Genomic DNA, 14,896 nt, shown 5'->3' on the forward strand with positions numbered 1-14,896 from the left:
ATAAAACATGAAGGGTAAAGACAAAGGCACACAGAAAATTAAAGACATTTGAAATGAGAGGATTACTGGCCCACATGATATTGCATCTATTCAGTTAAATAAACTTGATTTTTTAAACTATACTGCAGCTGGAAGATTCAGAGGCAGGATGTGTCACTCCGGGCTCTGTGTGCATCTGTGTTCAGGCAGATTTGAACCGCTGCAAGAAATTTGCACAAAGTTCGTCTTCCTCACATGCAAATACACTGACATTGTAAGTGAGATGGGGACATAAAATGTCAGTCCGATTAGCCTTATGAATAATTCATCAACTGGGACTCCTTCCGTCTTTTCCACCCGTCTATCAACTATTTTTATTTCCTGTCATTCTTAATTAATTTACAGAGATTAGACACATTTTCAGAAGCCGCCTTCATTTATTATCATTTATTGAGGACTCTCAGGGGTTGTGCTAAATTTGGTATGAGTACAATTTGTAAATCACTAAAGTGTCAGCACGTCATTGTTGGTCATTTGTAGCCAGTCTTTCTAATATCTTTTTTGATTATTTATGTGAAAAGATACACAAGGAAAGCAGGCCCTTCAGTGAGAGGCAATGACATTTTTTGATTGTATTGGATTTGGATTTTATTTGATTCATTTTATTGTTTTTTTGTTTTGTGGATATACAAGAATAACACTGTCACGATTCTGAGGCTGAACCCAAAAGCAGACTGAGACTGGTAATAGTGAACACAAAGTCTTTATTCTTTTGGTGCGAAGAAGGGTGATCTGGAAGCTGGCTGAAGTCAGGGGTTTGGGTCCGGTGGTGAAGGTGTTAGAGGAAAATCGGTGTGGAGAGCTGGCAGACAGGCGAATCTGGTGGCAGAGGAAACGGCTATAAAAATTTGGTAAGCTGGCTGGTAATCAAAAGACTACACTGGCTAACAAGTTCAAAGGAGCTGAAGAGCTGTGAGTGGAGAAAGAGAGAGGGCAAGGGGGGAAGGGAACAAGCAGACAGACAAACCCAACAAGCAGACCTCACTCATACCAAGGTAGAAAACAAAACCACACAATCACACAATCACACAGCAGGAGTCCTGGCAAACACTGCATGACCTTCACTCACAAGATGTTTATGTTAGCTAAAATTTACCCAACTTACCCAGTTCTTCTAATTACGGTAAACTGGAAATCTGATGCTGCTCTACCAAATAAACATTTTATTTTTGTTAGTTAGTTTGGTCACTTAAGCACTTTGAAATGCATTTGTATAAAATTGTACCACATGAATAAAATGTACCTTAATGCTGCTTAAATTTATATTTTTTTTATCAAAAACTGGCTGGGATTAGGGGTATTGTTTTAGTTCAGGATAAGGTAAGGGGGAACACAAATCGATGGAAAAACAGATCTGGACACAACAGCGGCCCACAACTTTAGTGTTTTGGTTCACTCTCACTGCTCTCATAGTATCATTTTGGAAGTTAATGTAGTTATTTTGGCCCAAGCAGGCAGCTCTAAACGCACCTGGTGAATATAGTAAAAAAAAAATGTATTTCAGGTTTAAAGTCTCAGATCGAATCAATCATACTGTTGTATGAATATGATCTTAGATGGGGTGTCTGAGCCATTATTCCTTTGTGATTTATTTCTTAAATTTCCCCTTTTTACTGTTATCATGTCTGTAATCCAGATGGCTTGTAGCTGTTTTTTAAATTCTTGTGACCTTTAACCTCAAGCTCTTTGATCAGATTTGCACACGAAATTGATATGACAGTGTATAGATTCCACATGTACATTCTGTCCGTATTTTTCTACATGAAAGTCATCAGATGATTTAAATATAAAATTATATAGAATAAAAGTTGAACCAAACAAAAGTTGATGAACTCTACCTCACCTGGAGATGAAACATTCTCCTTTCCAATAGACACACTTTTTTATATATGTACACTATATAATAGAAGACACTCCAAAAGTATGTGATATAATTAAATTTTCCTTGATGACAAGGTTTACAATGGTCACATTATCCTGTAATATCCCCATCTTTCTGTCTATTTAAGTGACTTGAAAGGAGGGTTTGTTTCAGAAATCACTCCCAATGAGAAGAAGTATGCTTATTCTACGACAAGATTTCAGGAAGTCAAGATATAATCCAGCATATAACCTCCAAGGTTGGCAAGAGAGTTACAATTCAAAATATAGTGATATATTTCAATTTAATTTGAAAAAAATAAAATTTTAGGCAACTCTTATAGCACAAAGAACACACCACGATATGCATAAAAAATCTTTTAGTTTTAGTTTACTTTTTTTTTTTACCAACATCATAGCCTTCAATTTATCTTTAGCAAACTATCTCCTGGCTGTAGCTTAATATTAAACGAAGAAATATGAGAATGGTATCAATGTTCTGATCCACTTCTCAGCAGGAAAATGCAAAGTGTATTTTCCAAAATGTTTTTGACTAATTCATTTAATGTAATGGAAGGAACCAGCTTATAATATTGACCCATGCTCACTGAAATGCAGCGTGGCCTAAAACGTCGACCAAGGCTGAATCCTCCTCTGACTGTGCTTATAGCTAAAGTGCTATTCGGGTTGGGGGGAAGGGAGGATGGGTGGTTGGCAGGTGGCGGGGGCAGTAGGGGCATATACTGTATATATTGCTCTCCCTGTTGTTCAGGGAAATGCTAGTGTTGACAGACAGATGGCAGGACCAGAGATCATTTCTGCCTTTGGATGTCCTCGTAGAGTCCAGCTTGGGGACAAATTCAGAACAGATCTATCTCTCATCCCTCCTCCTGACTGCTCCCAGATCCCCATATCAGTCGTAAATCTTAAACCTCCCAGGACAGCGTTGCCAATAATGACAAAGCTGCCCCTGTAGGTATTAAAGGACTTTTGCATGTTGCACTCTGTCAACTTCAAGACCCGCTGCCCTGTGTGAGCTGCATCATGGCGACTGATAACCCCCTTAGAAATTCAGTTCATGATGGAGATGAAGACATGGTACAGACATCTAATATAAGGAATAACATGGATAATAATAACAATGGAAAAATCACCACCCATTAGTGTGCAAACTTCATATGTTTTGTATTTGATATATTTCCATATGAAAAGCTTACATTATTCTTTTTATTCTAAATAACATGTCAGTTCAACATAGTCATATAGATACTAATGTACTGATAGCAGTAAAACAGTGATGCTGAGAAAAGGGTTTAAAGTTTTTTAGTAAAACAGATATAAAGGTTCTGATTCATTTTATGTCATTTTATGTTGTTTATTTAAAAAAAACCATCAAAAAAAATCAAATCCAGCGCTCATGGCCTTAATCTGCAGGATTAGGGCATCGGAAGGTTCCCTGTGTGTGTTTTGTGTCTGTGTGCATTTGTGTGTGTGTTTGTGTTTTTTTAAAGATTTTTTTGCAGGTAACTTGCTTGTGTGTTGCGTGGCTTACATGCTTTTCCATACCAACATAGGTGTGAATGAGTGTGTGAGCAGTAGTATCCAGAGCCACATGTGCAGCAGGCAGACAGACAGGGAGGGAGGGAGGTGCCCATGGGTTAAGAGCTAAAGCCGCTTGGCCCAGATGAAGATGGCTCTCAGGCTTTCTGCCAATCAAAGCCCAGCCAACAGCCCACTCTCACTGACAGGGCAGGGAAACGGTGAGTCAGGCCACACGCATATATGTACGTGAAACCCACAGCATATAGTACAGACATAGTATGGTGAATGAAATAACAGATCATTACATTTAGGGCAGAGACTAAAAATGAGGGCTGTACTCAAAATAACATTTACTCCTTGTTTATAAGTATGTGAAAGGGATCACTCTCACCAATCTAATATACTACCTTTCTACCATTGCAAACCTAGAGCTAGTTCTGGGCTGGTGCTAGTGCAGGTTCAGAGTGGGTTCAACTTGAAAACTTTCTAAGAACTGGTCTGCCACAGGATAGAGAGCCATCATAAAGCTACGGCATTATATCACTAATGTTACCTGACAGTCAGCTAACATTACCCAAGCAAGTATAGCTACTAATTTCTCACATCAAGGTTACAAACGTCAAACATAACATTAAAGTAACAAACAAAACATTGATGTGAGAAATTAGTATCTATGCTTGCTTGGGTAATTTTAGCCAACCAATGGCTAGCTAGCTAGCTAGCTCAATGTTACGTTCCTAATATCTATGGGCAAAACAGCTAATAAATACATAGCTGGCTAGCCACAAGGTCCCCCCCAGCCCCCTGTCTTAAGCGTTTTTTGGTTGAGTGTTTGTGTGGTGTTCGAGAGTCCCCTCAAACTGCCTTGGTGGAAAAAGGGTAATAGTTTTGGTCACAGCTGGCAGCAGTTATCAGAGGAAAAGCTCTAAAAACCCACTGTACAGCACCTCAAACAGCAAAAAGACTAAGTTCGCTGGTGAACACATGCACATGCATTTAGAAGTTAAAGAGCAATTTCCCTCAGGAGTTGGTGGAAACCAAGACACACAGCATAACTCCATATGAATGACAATTTTATCAGCTGGGTGTGTAAATAAGCAGCTGTTTGCTAACATGTTTATGTTAAGTGCATTTCAGTCTTTGTTTTATGCGCATACATTTGTGCTTGAAAAACTTGTGGAAACACTGAAAAATTAAAAGCTTGAAATATTGAAAAATAGTTGGCTCAGGTGGAAAAGTTGGCGTATCGATAAAAGCAAAATGCAAGTCCAACAGAAAATAAATCTTGATATGCATGGTCGAGGATGATTATTGAGATCATGTTCTCATCATGTTGCAGGGAGTGTTGATTTTGAGGTGGTAGCTAAAAATCAGCAGTCTATGTTTTTTGTGTTTCTTCTTTTAAATGTGCTGTTCTCACAAGGGTAACATGCTTGATTATAGCCTAAAATGCCCCATTATCCTTATGAATTGCCTCTTCCCCTCTTGTGACCTACTCTGCAGCTTCCATCTGACCAGTTTCAGCACAGCCCTCCTTCATTAGTAGCAATTCCTCTCTCCTCCTTCGCTCCTGTCAAACATTATGTCAGCTTTCTCGGGGTAATTACAGTGGAGCCAGAAGAATACATGATGTTTAAAATATCAGCGAGGACTGAGCACCGCGGCGTGACACGAGCAAACATGATGCAGTCTGTAGTTGGTGCCAGTCAGTGAGGATAAAGTCTCTCTGAACATCTGCCAAAACTCAGAGATCATCTAACCAGAGATGGGCACACAGTTCACTGTGACATAATGTCAAGCATACAAATACTAATGGTTTGAAAAAGGCTTTTTTTTTTCTCCTGTCATCCATTAAATGCCAGTTGTGTTTTTGGCCATGCTATCTTTATCACTAGGCAGGTGGTGTGGATTAGTGATGCTCTCTAAACTTCAGTATGGGATGATACATGCACCACACAAGAATGTATAATCCAAATGCCTGTAGCATTTTAGTCCTCAATAACAGCCACCTGTATGTGTCTCTTTCTTGTCTATCTTTTCCTTAATTACCTCATCTTCTAGCTTCTCCTCACTTTACTCCTCTAATCTTCCTCCTATTTTGTGCCTTTGTGCCCCCCATCAACCAGCTGTACCACATCCTTTTATTTAATTTTTCATTTGTTGCAATCTATCATTTCTACTCATTAAGCCACTTCTCTTCAGCTGCATGATGCTACCTTCCTTACAAATTGGAATTTTACTGGAGCTCAGGGTCCTTTAGGTGACCCCCATGCCATAATTACAATTTATTGATGGAAATCTTACTCATTGTCTTGGTAAAACACTATGGTCTGAGAAGAGACGTGTGAAACTGACACATGTTCCAGTAGAAGCTAAAACGGGAGTAAAAAGATACAAAAATATTTATAGAGCTTCTCTGCAAAGTTCTCTCCATTAAATTGTTTAGATAAAAAATAAACATTTAAGCAAATAAAGTAAAAGGTGGAAAACAAAACACTGAAATACAATAAAGCAGTATATAGTATATCTTACTGATGTGTCAATAAGGTTAAATTGTTGTCCCTGATGACAGCCAGCCAAGCTGTTTGACTTAGACTGAGTCTGCTTTGCCAAAGTTTTAAGTCCACTTAGAATTTGGTCTCTTTCACAATCAGCATCAATGACAACAATTTCAGGTCTGTCTTCATTTAATTTCAAATAGTTGTTACACATCTACCAAATAATTCAAATGACCAGTGTGTAAGCTTTAGTGGCATCTAATGGTGAGATTGCAGAAGGCAACCAAAACTATGGTGGTGAGTTGGTTTTATGCTTCTGTAGAAACATAAATTCCAGGTGATTGTACACGAATGAAAACATAGTTATGCATAGTATATTCCTTTGCTGCCATATTAATTTAATAGAGCCTCCTAAATCTTACTCACTTCAAACTGTTGGGAATATCTGGTGCTAACGATATGTACAGTTGTGTGTCATCTGCATAGCTATGAAAATTTACGTTGTGGCTGAGTGCAAGCATGTAAAGGAAAAAAGGAGATGACCAAGGATTGAACCATGTGGAACACCGGAATATAATGGGACTTAAAACATGCTCATACTGTTAAATAGGTATGGAAAGAGTTGAGGGCCTTTCCAAAGATACAAACTTCAGGTTTCAACCTATCATCAGCAGAATGTGATTTATGTGTGATAAATAAATAAAACACTACTAAGTTTCCCATCCCTGCCTATACATCGACTCAGAACAGCACTCAGAAGTGTTTGTCAGTTTTGTAATTTAGATGAAGATTTAAAATAAAAGCTTAAATTCAGAAAATAGTCCCTCACGCAAACTTATCCAGGAGAGTTTGTGTGTGTGGTAATGGTGAGAGGCTTGCATTTTAAATTCACAGAGTTACACAAGTGTAGCCCGCAGCCCTTCCATAGATAATGGGCCACGGCCACACAGGAAAATATAAAAGAGAGAAGCAGGGTGGGGGAAAAATAACAAAAGAGGGATGAATACACAGTAATGAAATGGAATCTCGTCTTCCATCTGAAAAGAACATCAAAGGAGATGCTTAATCTCAGGAGGCAGTACTTTGTCATCTGACGTGCATCCCCTCTGTCTCTCAATCCCTCTCCATCCATCCCTCTCTCATGATGAGATGGATGATGATGATCGTGCGTGAGGGAGAGAAAGAGAGAGAGAGAGGAAGGGAGGGAGGGATAATACCTTCTGAATACATGATGAATGTAGTCATCAGGCTTAAACTGACTGGGGGGCGAGTGGTGCACAGAGACTGAGAGCGTGCATGTGAGTGACACCGAGCACCATCATCAACTCTCCCCCTGCAGCCTCTCTCAGTCTCTCCATCCTCCTCCTGAAGAGAGACAGGGGGAATCACGCAACTGACAAGATAACTAAAAGAGAGGATAAAATGTTGCTTACCTTTCTCTACAGTTTTTTTAACTGAGCTACCAGAGGCAGTGAGACGCAGAAGTAAAGCGCATCTTGTCGTAGGCTCCTGCCCACCCAGAGCTTTTCTTTCTGAGCAACAGGATCAAGAGCTGTGCTCAGTGCGCACAGCCTGAGGAGGAGAGAGGATGCTGAACAACATGACAGACTGCGAGGAGGGAGAGGGGGGACCCAACAGCCAGGGTGAGTGACGAAACCTGCCACAGACTGATGAGAGAGGAGTGTGTGGACGTGGGTGCATCAATTTGCGTATGTGTGTCAGTGTGGGTGCTGAACGTGTGAGCACGCACGTGTGATTTAGGGAAAGTTAGAGAAAGAAGATTATGTCACTTCAGGGATACAGAGATAAGTGTTAGTCCTTGCATCTGCCTTTTTGTATGTAAAAAGCTAAGACAGACAGATAGAAACTTGAAAACTTTTTCAGCTCTGGTTGTATGAGTGGAGGTTCACTGGGCACAAATATTAATGTTGCACATGTTGAGAGAGTGGAAAGTGGAGGTGCTCCAGTCAAGGATCTGTCTGCTCTATAGACTTTTTCCTCCCCTCTGCTGGCTCACTGCTGGGTTTTTAAAAATGAGCTGTTTTGGTTTTTGGATGGATGAATTTGACATCAGTGGATGTGTTTCAGATGTGGTCCGCCAGAGGTTTATCCTGTGCCTGTAGATTCATATGTCCATGCCAAACACTTTAAGCGTTGTACAAAAAGGTTTCTAGTGGACTGAGTGCAGCCCCTGCAGAGCATCTGGGGAAACCAGCTTTTTACTCTCAAATTCATTCATTCTCTCTCCCCATCTAGAACATCTCACCAGGGGCAATATCTGCGTTTCATAATGGTGCATGTGTGGCTCGGAGAGTTTGTGTATGAGTGTATGTATACAGTCTGAGTGTGCCTAAACAAGCATGCAAATAGGTCCTGGATGTCAACTTTCCATATTGTAATATATTTAACAGGTGCCTTTTTCACCTGTTCTGTTTACTGTTAGTTTGCTTTCATTAGTTATTACTGGAGCAGAAAAAATATTCTCTGGTTTGAGCTTCTCATATGAAAGGTATTCCGGGTTTTCTTTAGTCTTTAGGTCTGGGGCGCCCGGTTAGCTCAGTGGGTAGAGCTGGCGACTAGGGTTCGAGTCCGACCTGCGGCCCTTTGCTGCGTGTCATCCCCTCTCTCTGCCCCCTTTCCTGTCTACCTTCGGCTGTCTCTATCAAATAAAGGCAATAAAAGTCCCCCCCCCCAAAAAAAATATACTTTAATCTTTAGGTTTGCAAATTTTGGTTGGACAAACAAACCAATTGGAGAAAATAAATAATAATAATAAAAGAATAATCAATAATGGAACTAATTGTTAGTTCCAGCACTAGTTATCACAAATGTTGTTTTCTGGCTGTTTGTATCTGTGTATAGGAATAGGAATATTCGTCCTCTAATCTGGCTTACTACGGTGGTGTGAGCCCGAACTAAACAGATTTAACGATTATTGAAGTACAATAAAGGGATCAAAAGGATGCCGAAATACCTACATCATCTTTGTCCACAAGACAGCAAGCAAACAACTTTTAAAATTCATGTTTTCGGAACTCAGTTGTGATCTATCAGGGCTATGCTAACTTAGTTCATAGGAAAGTACAACTGAAGTCCTTTCAGCACTTACCAGGTAGTCCAACTTCCTCTCAAAATTAGTTCTAGCGACCACGGTGGAGCCAGAACACGACGCAGCCGTGTCCAGTGGAATTTGGGGGTTACTTTTCTTACTCTACTTTTTTGTCCAGTCTGTGTAAATACATAGCATCATAGAGTTCTGGTTTTACACAGACAGCTACAGGTGGGAGTGGCACCTCCATGACTCGCAGCAAACAAGTTCAGAATCAAGAGATAAGATAAATCCACTTTTCAATTCAATATTTACTCCGAGCTCTCTTCTTACCAGTGAATGAGCTCCCCGGGCTGGGGATGAATGGTGCGAATTTTGTGTGTTTGCCCAATTTGCATCATTTGCGTCTCCCGCCACAAATTTGTGTCTGTTTTTGCATCAACTTTGTGTGTAATCTACTTGTGTCAGCAATTTTATTGCTACTAATATTGGCTCAGTTTCTGTATTTATAATACGAAATAACACTACTGCAATGCACTACACTAATTTACCTTACCTCTTGATGAGGAAAAGTTGGAAAGAGTAACTTGCCCCATTGCCAGCTGTTGTGTGTGTGTGAGACAAATCATTTTAACATCACATATTGTGATCACTTGAGGTGTTACAGAGATGTTGAGCGGTTTTAAGCTTGTTTTTTTCCCTCGCACATCACAGAATGGGATCCGTTTGGGACTACAGCAAATATGTATTTTCAAGAGAATAAGTTTTCTGGATTTTAGAGTCTGTTTGTTCATTTAAACACCAGTGTGGTAAGTTTCTTTTATTTAATGAGGATGAAGTTCTTGTCTTTTTGTTTTCATGAGTGAAATTTATAACAGTAGAGAACATGGCCTTAATATATCTAGTAATGAAACAAACAACATGCATGGTTTCTCTATAAAACATTTAATTATCATACGTAGTCTTCCATCTACCTGGTGATAATTGAGAGTAGATTTGATTATGTTACACATTATCAAAACTTTGGTTCTTATTTTAGTCTCTGGTAAGAGAGTGAAATGTTTTTTCTGTTTTTTGTTCGCCTAAAGCCTGTGTACTCCATAGTGAAGGAGACAGTAGTTAATCTTTGAAGAGCAAAAGCATATTATTAGCTGTCCAATTAGTTATTGTCCCTCATGCCAAGTAAACCCAGTAATAGAACAACATTTAAGCATGACTATGCTGAACCATGGTCATTATTATGAGATATTTTAGTCTGGACCAACAGGTAAACAAACTAAAACATAAATTCCATGTACAGTTGCCTGAGACAGATACTGTATATGCCAGAAATTTCAACTCCTTGTGTGCATTACATTACACAACAGAGGAATACTGATCTTTTGCTTTTTAAAGGTCACAATGTGAGCTACAATATTACACCACAGGGGTGAAAAATGAGGTGGCATTCGTGGTGCAAATGGAGTGGGAGCATGATATGAGCAGAGCATACAGTGCAAGAGTATATTAAAGACCCAGCTGGGATCGCACCTGGATAGAAATGCCAATTTATTCTATTTCTGACAGTTTTAAAAGCAGGCAAGATGACGGATTTATGAGATTCCCTGGGGGCTGCTGGACGCTGTCCACCCGCAATAAAAATGGATGAGTTCTAATCAATAAGCTTAACAGGAGTGATTGTGAGGTGAGAAGAGGAATTTGTTATATATGGTTGTCAATAAATACTTTCTGAATTGCTTTAAACATTGTGGAGTATTTGTATGAATTCATAATCTTTGTGAATTTTCTACAATGTACAATCAAGGCTTTAAGAACTGATGAGTAATCCATGTGTGGGAGCTGCCTCGTGGTTCACCATTTAGATTTTAAAATCTGACTTGGAAGTACAAAAGGAGATGCCCTTCACTATATATAATACTCTATAGGGTTAGGTACATCTCTACAGTGTAATGCCATTCAATACAAACATGCTGCAATATGTATTACCTTTGTGAGGCTTATGTTCAGTTTTTGTTGAGACTAATCTGCTAGAGTGATACATCCTGAGTGCATCGCTGGACCTGCAATAAATTCTAATAAATGCGAGATTCACTCCATGTTCACAGTACTTTTGAGTCACAGAGTTTACAATACAGCTGTAGCCACCAAAATACTGCTTGTATCCTGTGGAGCAGCTGGTGCAGGAGATAAACAAAGGTCATGTCAATGTCAATTTTTTGGAGGCATTTATATAAAAGCATGTAATGACACCATGTATGAGTAACGCAGGGTCAGTGGTCAGGGTTTTTATTGTAATACTGGAGCTGATAGATGAAAAGAAATATACATGAAGAAAATGTTTGCAATCAGAAAACTGATGACATTTACTAATAAAAGTTAAAGCAGCCAAATAAATCCATTTCATTGCAGCTTTGGGCATGTATCAGCTGTCCATGATACAGAAAAACACTTTATTTGGTATTTTGCAGGGATATGCAACACTTGTATCAATGACAAATACTTTAAGGCCTTTTATAATGTGTCATAAAGGAACAAAAACTTGTATTTCTATGAAGAAGTGGGCAGTGACCACTGACCCTGCTAGATCTGAACAGTAACTCACACACACACACAAACACACAGACACACACAGTATATCAGCAGGGAAACAGAAACACATAATAATGAGGATGTTCAACAGGATATTAATGTTGTACCTCTACTTATTAAAACAAAACTAACAAACAATAACAAACAAAAAAAGAAACTTCATATTGCCACACCTTAACCCTCACAATTGATTTATTTGTGTGGGATGTCTGAGAAGTGTTATGTAATGTACATGAGAAAGGGGCCCTAGACCTTGACAAATGCTTTAGACCCTCCATGAAGAGACAGTCTATGAAAAACGCAGATGCTTGCAAGGCATCAGGACAAACAACTCCAGTACAAAGCTGTACATTTATCTTCAGTTGTTGTTTTCAGACAAATGTGAAGAAAGTCATTTGACAGGTGAAGTGCTGGTGTGCAACATCAGCTGAATGTTCTTGTAGGGTCTTATACTAGTGATGCCACATCTATTGCTAAATCATGATCGATCATGTATGATCTACAATTGAGTGATCCAATAATCTAGGATTTCATGTTTTTGTGTGAGGTTTGTCTTTATATCAAGTGTGTGTTGTAGATTTTTGGATGGACTACCATTCATTTCAACAGTTTGTTCATTTATGACAAACAATGGCAGGTTTACAGACATTGCTATCCAACTCTGGAGGAACTCTGAAGTGTCTGGAATTTCCCTCTTACCTCTTACGGCTGTTTAGACGGGGAGGGATTAAACCTTGGCTGGAGGTGCGTGCACACACACAGACGGTACATAGTATAAAAACACTCAAAACACTTGAAGGGAACATACTTTTGGCTGCGCACAACATCCCAAAACAGCTTCAGGCTTCCAGGTGCAAGAGAAATGTACCAGTTGTTTAGGCAGTGTGAAGTAGGGTAGTTTATTAATTTCAGCCAAGTCGCTGAACAACAGGACTTCAAATTAATAACCCGTGGACATCAATTCTCTTCATGTGTTTTTTAAACACATTGTTACGCATAAAAACTGGTGCACTGTATTATCCTACTTATTGTGGAATTCACGGAGCCATCAAGCAATGACAATGTTTTTCTCAATGAGCTTCTCTGTCATTTCCTTTCTTGCTTCTCTCCACTGGAGGTTCCTCCGCAGGCTGTCGCCACTCACTGCCCGCTTCTTGCATTTGGCAACGTGGCTACAAGAGGCTGAGTCCTCCCTCTCTGTCTGTGTGCTGTGCTGTCCTCTCCTTTCTTTTGAAAGGTGCAGAAAAAAACACAGAAAATCGAAACCTGTTTCGAAAAATTGGATGATGAGCAGAAGTTTCAGAGTCGGTGTGTAAACATGATTGATGTAAGGTTGTATTTATTTTTAAACGTGCGACAACTTAAGATGAAAAATACAGACTTGGTGTGCCAAGGCCTTAAGAGTCCACAGCCATGCTAGCAGCTCTGTGAGGTACAGTGGTGCTTCAAACTAAATGCTAATGTCAGCATGCTAATATGCTCACAGTGACTATGCTAACATGCTGATGTTCACCACGTTTACCATCTTAGTTTAGTGTAACGCATTAGCACTAAACACAAAGTACATCTGAGGTCGGTCATTAGTTGCATGTCTTAGACAAATTAAAAATTCTGACCTGAGGGTGATAGATGAAAAATCAATCATTGCAATTCATCCCGAAGGGAACATAAATATCTATACCACATTTCACAGTGCTGGTGGCACTAGAGGTGAAGTCAAGTCATTAAAATGTATCCTCTGGAACATCTGCTGCAAATTTCTAGATAATCCATTCAATAATTGTCACGATATTTAACTTTGAACCACATAGTGGCACTAGAGGAATAATCAGGGGATCGCCATAGCCAGTTCCAAATATCATGGCAATCCAGTTAATTGTTACTGAAATGTTTCAATCTGGACCACAGTGGTGGACTGTTGTATTCAAACTCAAACTGTATTAACAAACTCAAATTGTCCAGTAATTCACAAAAATAAAATTATTTAAAAAAACTACATCATTTTGTGAAGCAGAAATGTTTTTTTTTTCCATTCAGCTTTTCTATCCTGTTAATTATCTCCTGACCCCTAAGATTCATTTTGTGACCCTTAGTGGGGGTCCCGACCCCCAGGTTAGGAATAACTGCCTCACAGCATGCTGGTTGCTTTCATTAGTCAGTTCATGTTATTGAAATTAATCACATTCAAAAGGATTGTTTTAACTAAATTGCTTCTCAGCCACCAATAGTCACTCCTGCTCTCTCTCTCAGGTAAATTCTTAATGGCTGAACAAAGCAGACAGGGAGCAAATCAATTAATTATGCTTAAAGGAATGCTCCAACATTTTTTGTGGGGGGAGGGGGGGCTGTTGTCTGACACAGAGCAAGATGAGAAACATGATAATAGTTTTTCATAAATTTGTGCCAGAGTCTAACTGGTTCCAGACTTTATGCTGAGTAACAATGAGCTAAACACATTCAAGACTTGTGGGTAAGAAGGCAAACAAGTATATTTCCAAATGATTTAAAGCAGTGTTTCTCCAATGGGGGTAGGGGTACCCCTATGGGTTCTTTGGAGTACTGCAGGGGGTTACATGACCCTTCTTTATGTTAATATTAAAAATATCAGAATAATTATACTAGCTAAATAAGGTTCAATAAACATTTAATATTCAATATTTCCAATGCAATTACCAACTGCTGTCAAGTAAAACCTCACATAGCACAAGCACATGTTTCTCACTCAAGTGCAACTACAATGGCATCTCAGTTATATTGCATGATGACAAAAAAATGAGTTTATATGAATTAAGTGATGGATTATAAACATTATAATTGAAGCATTTAAGTTTTTCTTAATAAATCAGACACTGGTTGTGTATTGTACCTCTTTATACAGGCATTTTCATGTAAAGGTTTTGTGCTGGTCAAGGGGTACGTGGCTGGAAAAAATATTTCAAAGGGGATACATGAATTAATATATGAAGCTTGAGAACTACTGCTTTAAAGGAATAGATCAATATTTTTAAAAGGCAAAAATATGTGACTACTAGCACTTCTAAAGCTCATTAATTACTTAGTAAACTTTAAAAGGTGTTGGTAGACACATTGTGTTATGGCTGTTATGGTTAGCTCCCATATTTGTGCTAAGCTAATTTATCTTCTGGATGTAGAGTCATAGCGCAAGAGTGGTATCGATCTTCTCATCTAACTCTCAGCAAGATTAAAGTAAATAAGTGTATTTACCAAAATGTTGAGCAATTCCTTTGGTGGTCTGATATGTATGTACCTCCTGCCATCACTACCACAGCCTGCTGAGATTGACATAATCTGCTTGCCA

The 14,896-nt window shown here is 39.1% G+C and overlaps 1 protein-coding gene and 1 long non-coding RNA gene across 4 annotated transcripts in view; one reads left to right on the forward strand and one right to left on the reverse strand.

The window, feature by feature from the left end:
• Nucleotides 1-726: 726 nt before the first annotated feature.
• On the reverse strand, nt 727-7,462 carry LOC127377600 (uncharacterized). Its single transcript, XR_007887714.1, has 2 exons — nt 7,373-7,462; nt 727-858 (listed from the first exon to the last, which is right to left on the reverse strand). It is a non-coding gene; the product is annotated as an uncharacterized LOC127377600 (long non-coding RNA).
• Nucleotides 7,045-14,896, forward strand: part of slc12a5b (solute carrier family 12 member 5b) — a 45,637-nt gene continuing 37,785 nt past the window's right edge. The window contains exon 1 of one of the 3 annotated variants that reach the window (XM_051425650.1): nt 7,045-7,582. In XM_051425650.1, the coding sequence (XP_051281610.1) occupies nt 7,528-7,582 (55 nt within the window). In that variant the 5' untranslated portion in view covers nt 7,045-7,527. The remainder of the gene's footprint in view (nt 7,583-14,896) is intronic. The other 2 variants (XM_051425649.1, XM_051425651.1) reach the window with 2 other exon arrangements.

This window comes from Dicentrarchus labrax, unplaced genomic scaffold (genome assembly GCF_905237075.1).
Source record: "Dicentrarchus labrax unplaced genomic scaffold, dlabrax2021, whole genome shotgun sequence".
Lineage (NCBI taxonomy): Eukaryota > Metazoa > Chordata > Actinopteri > Moronidae > Dicentrarchus > Dicentrarchus labrax.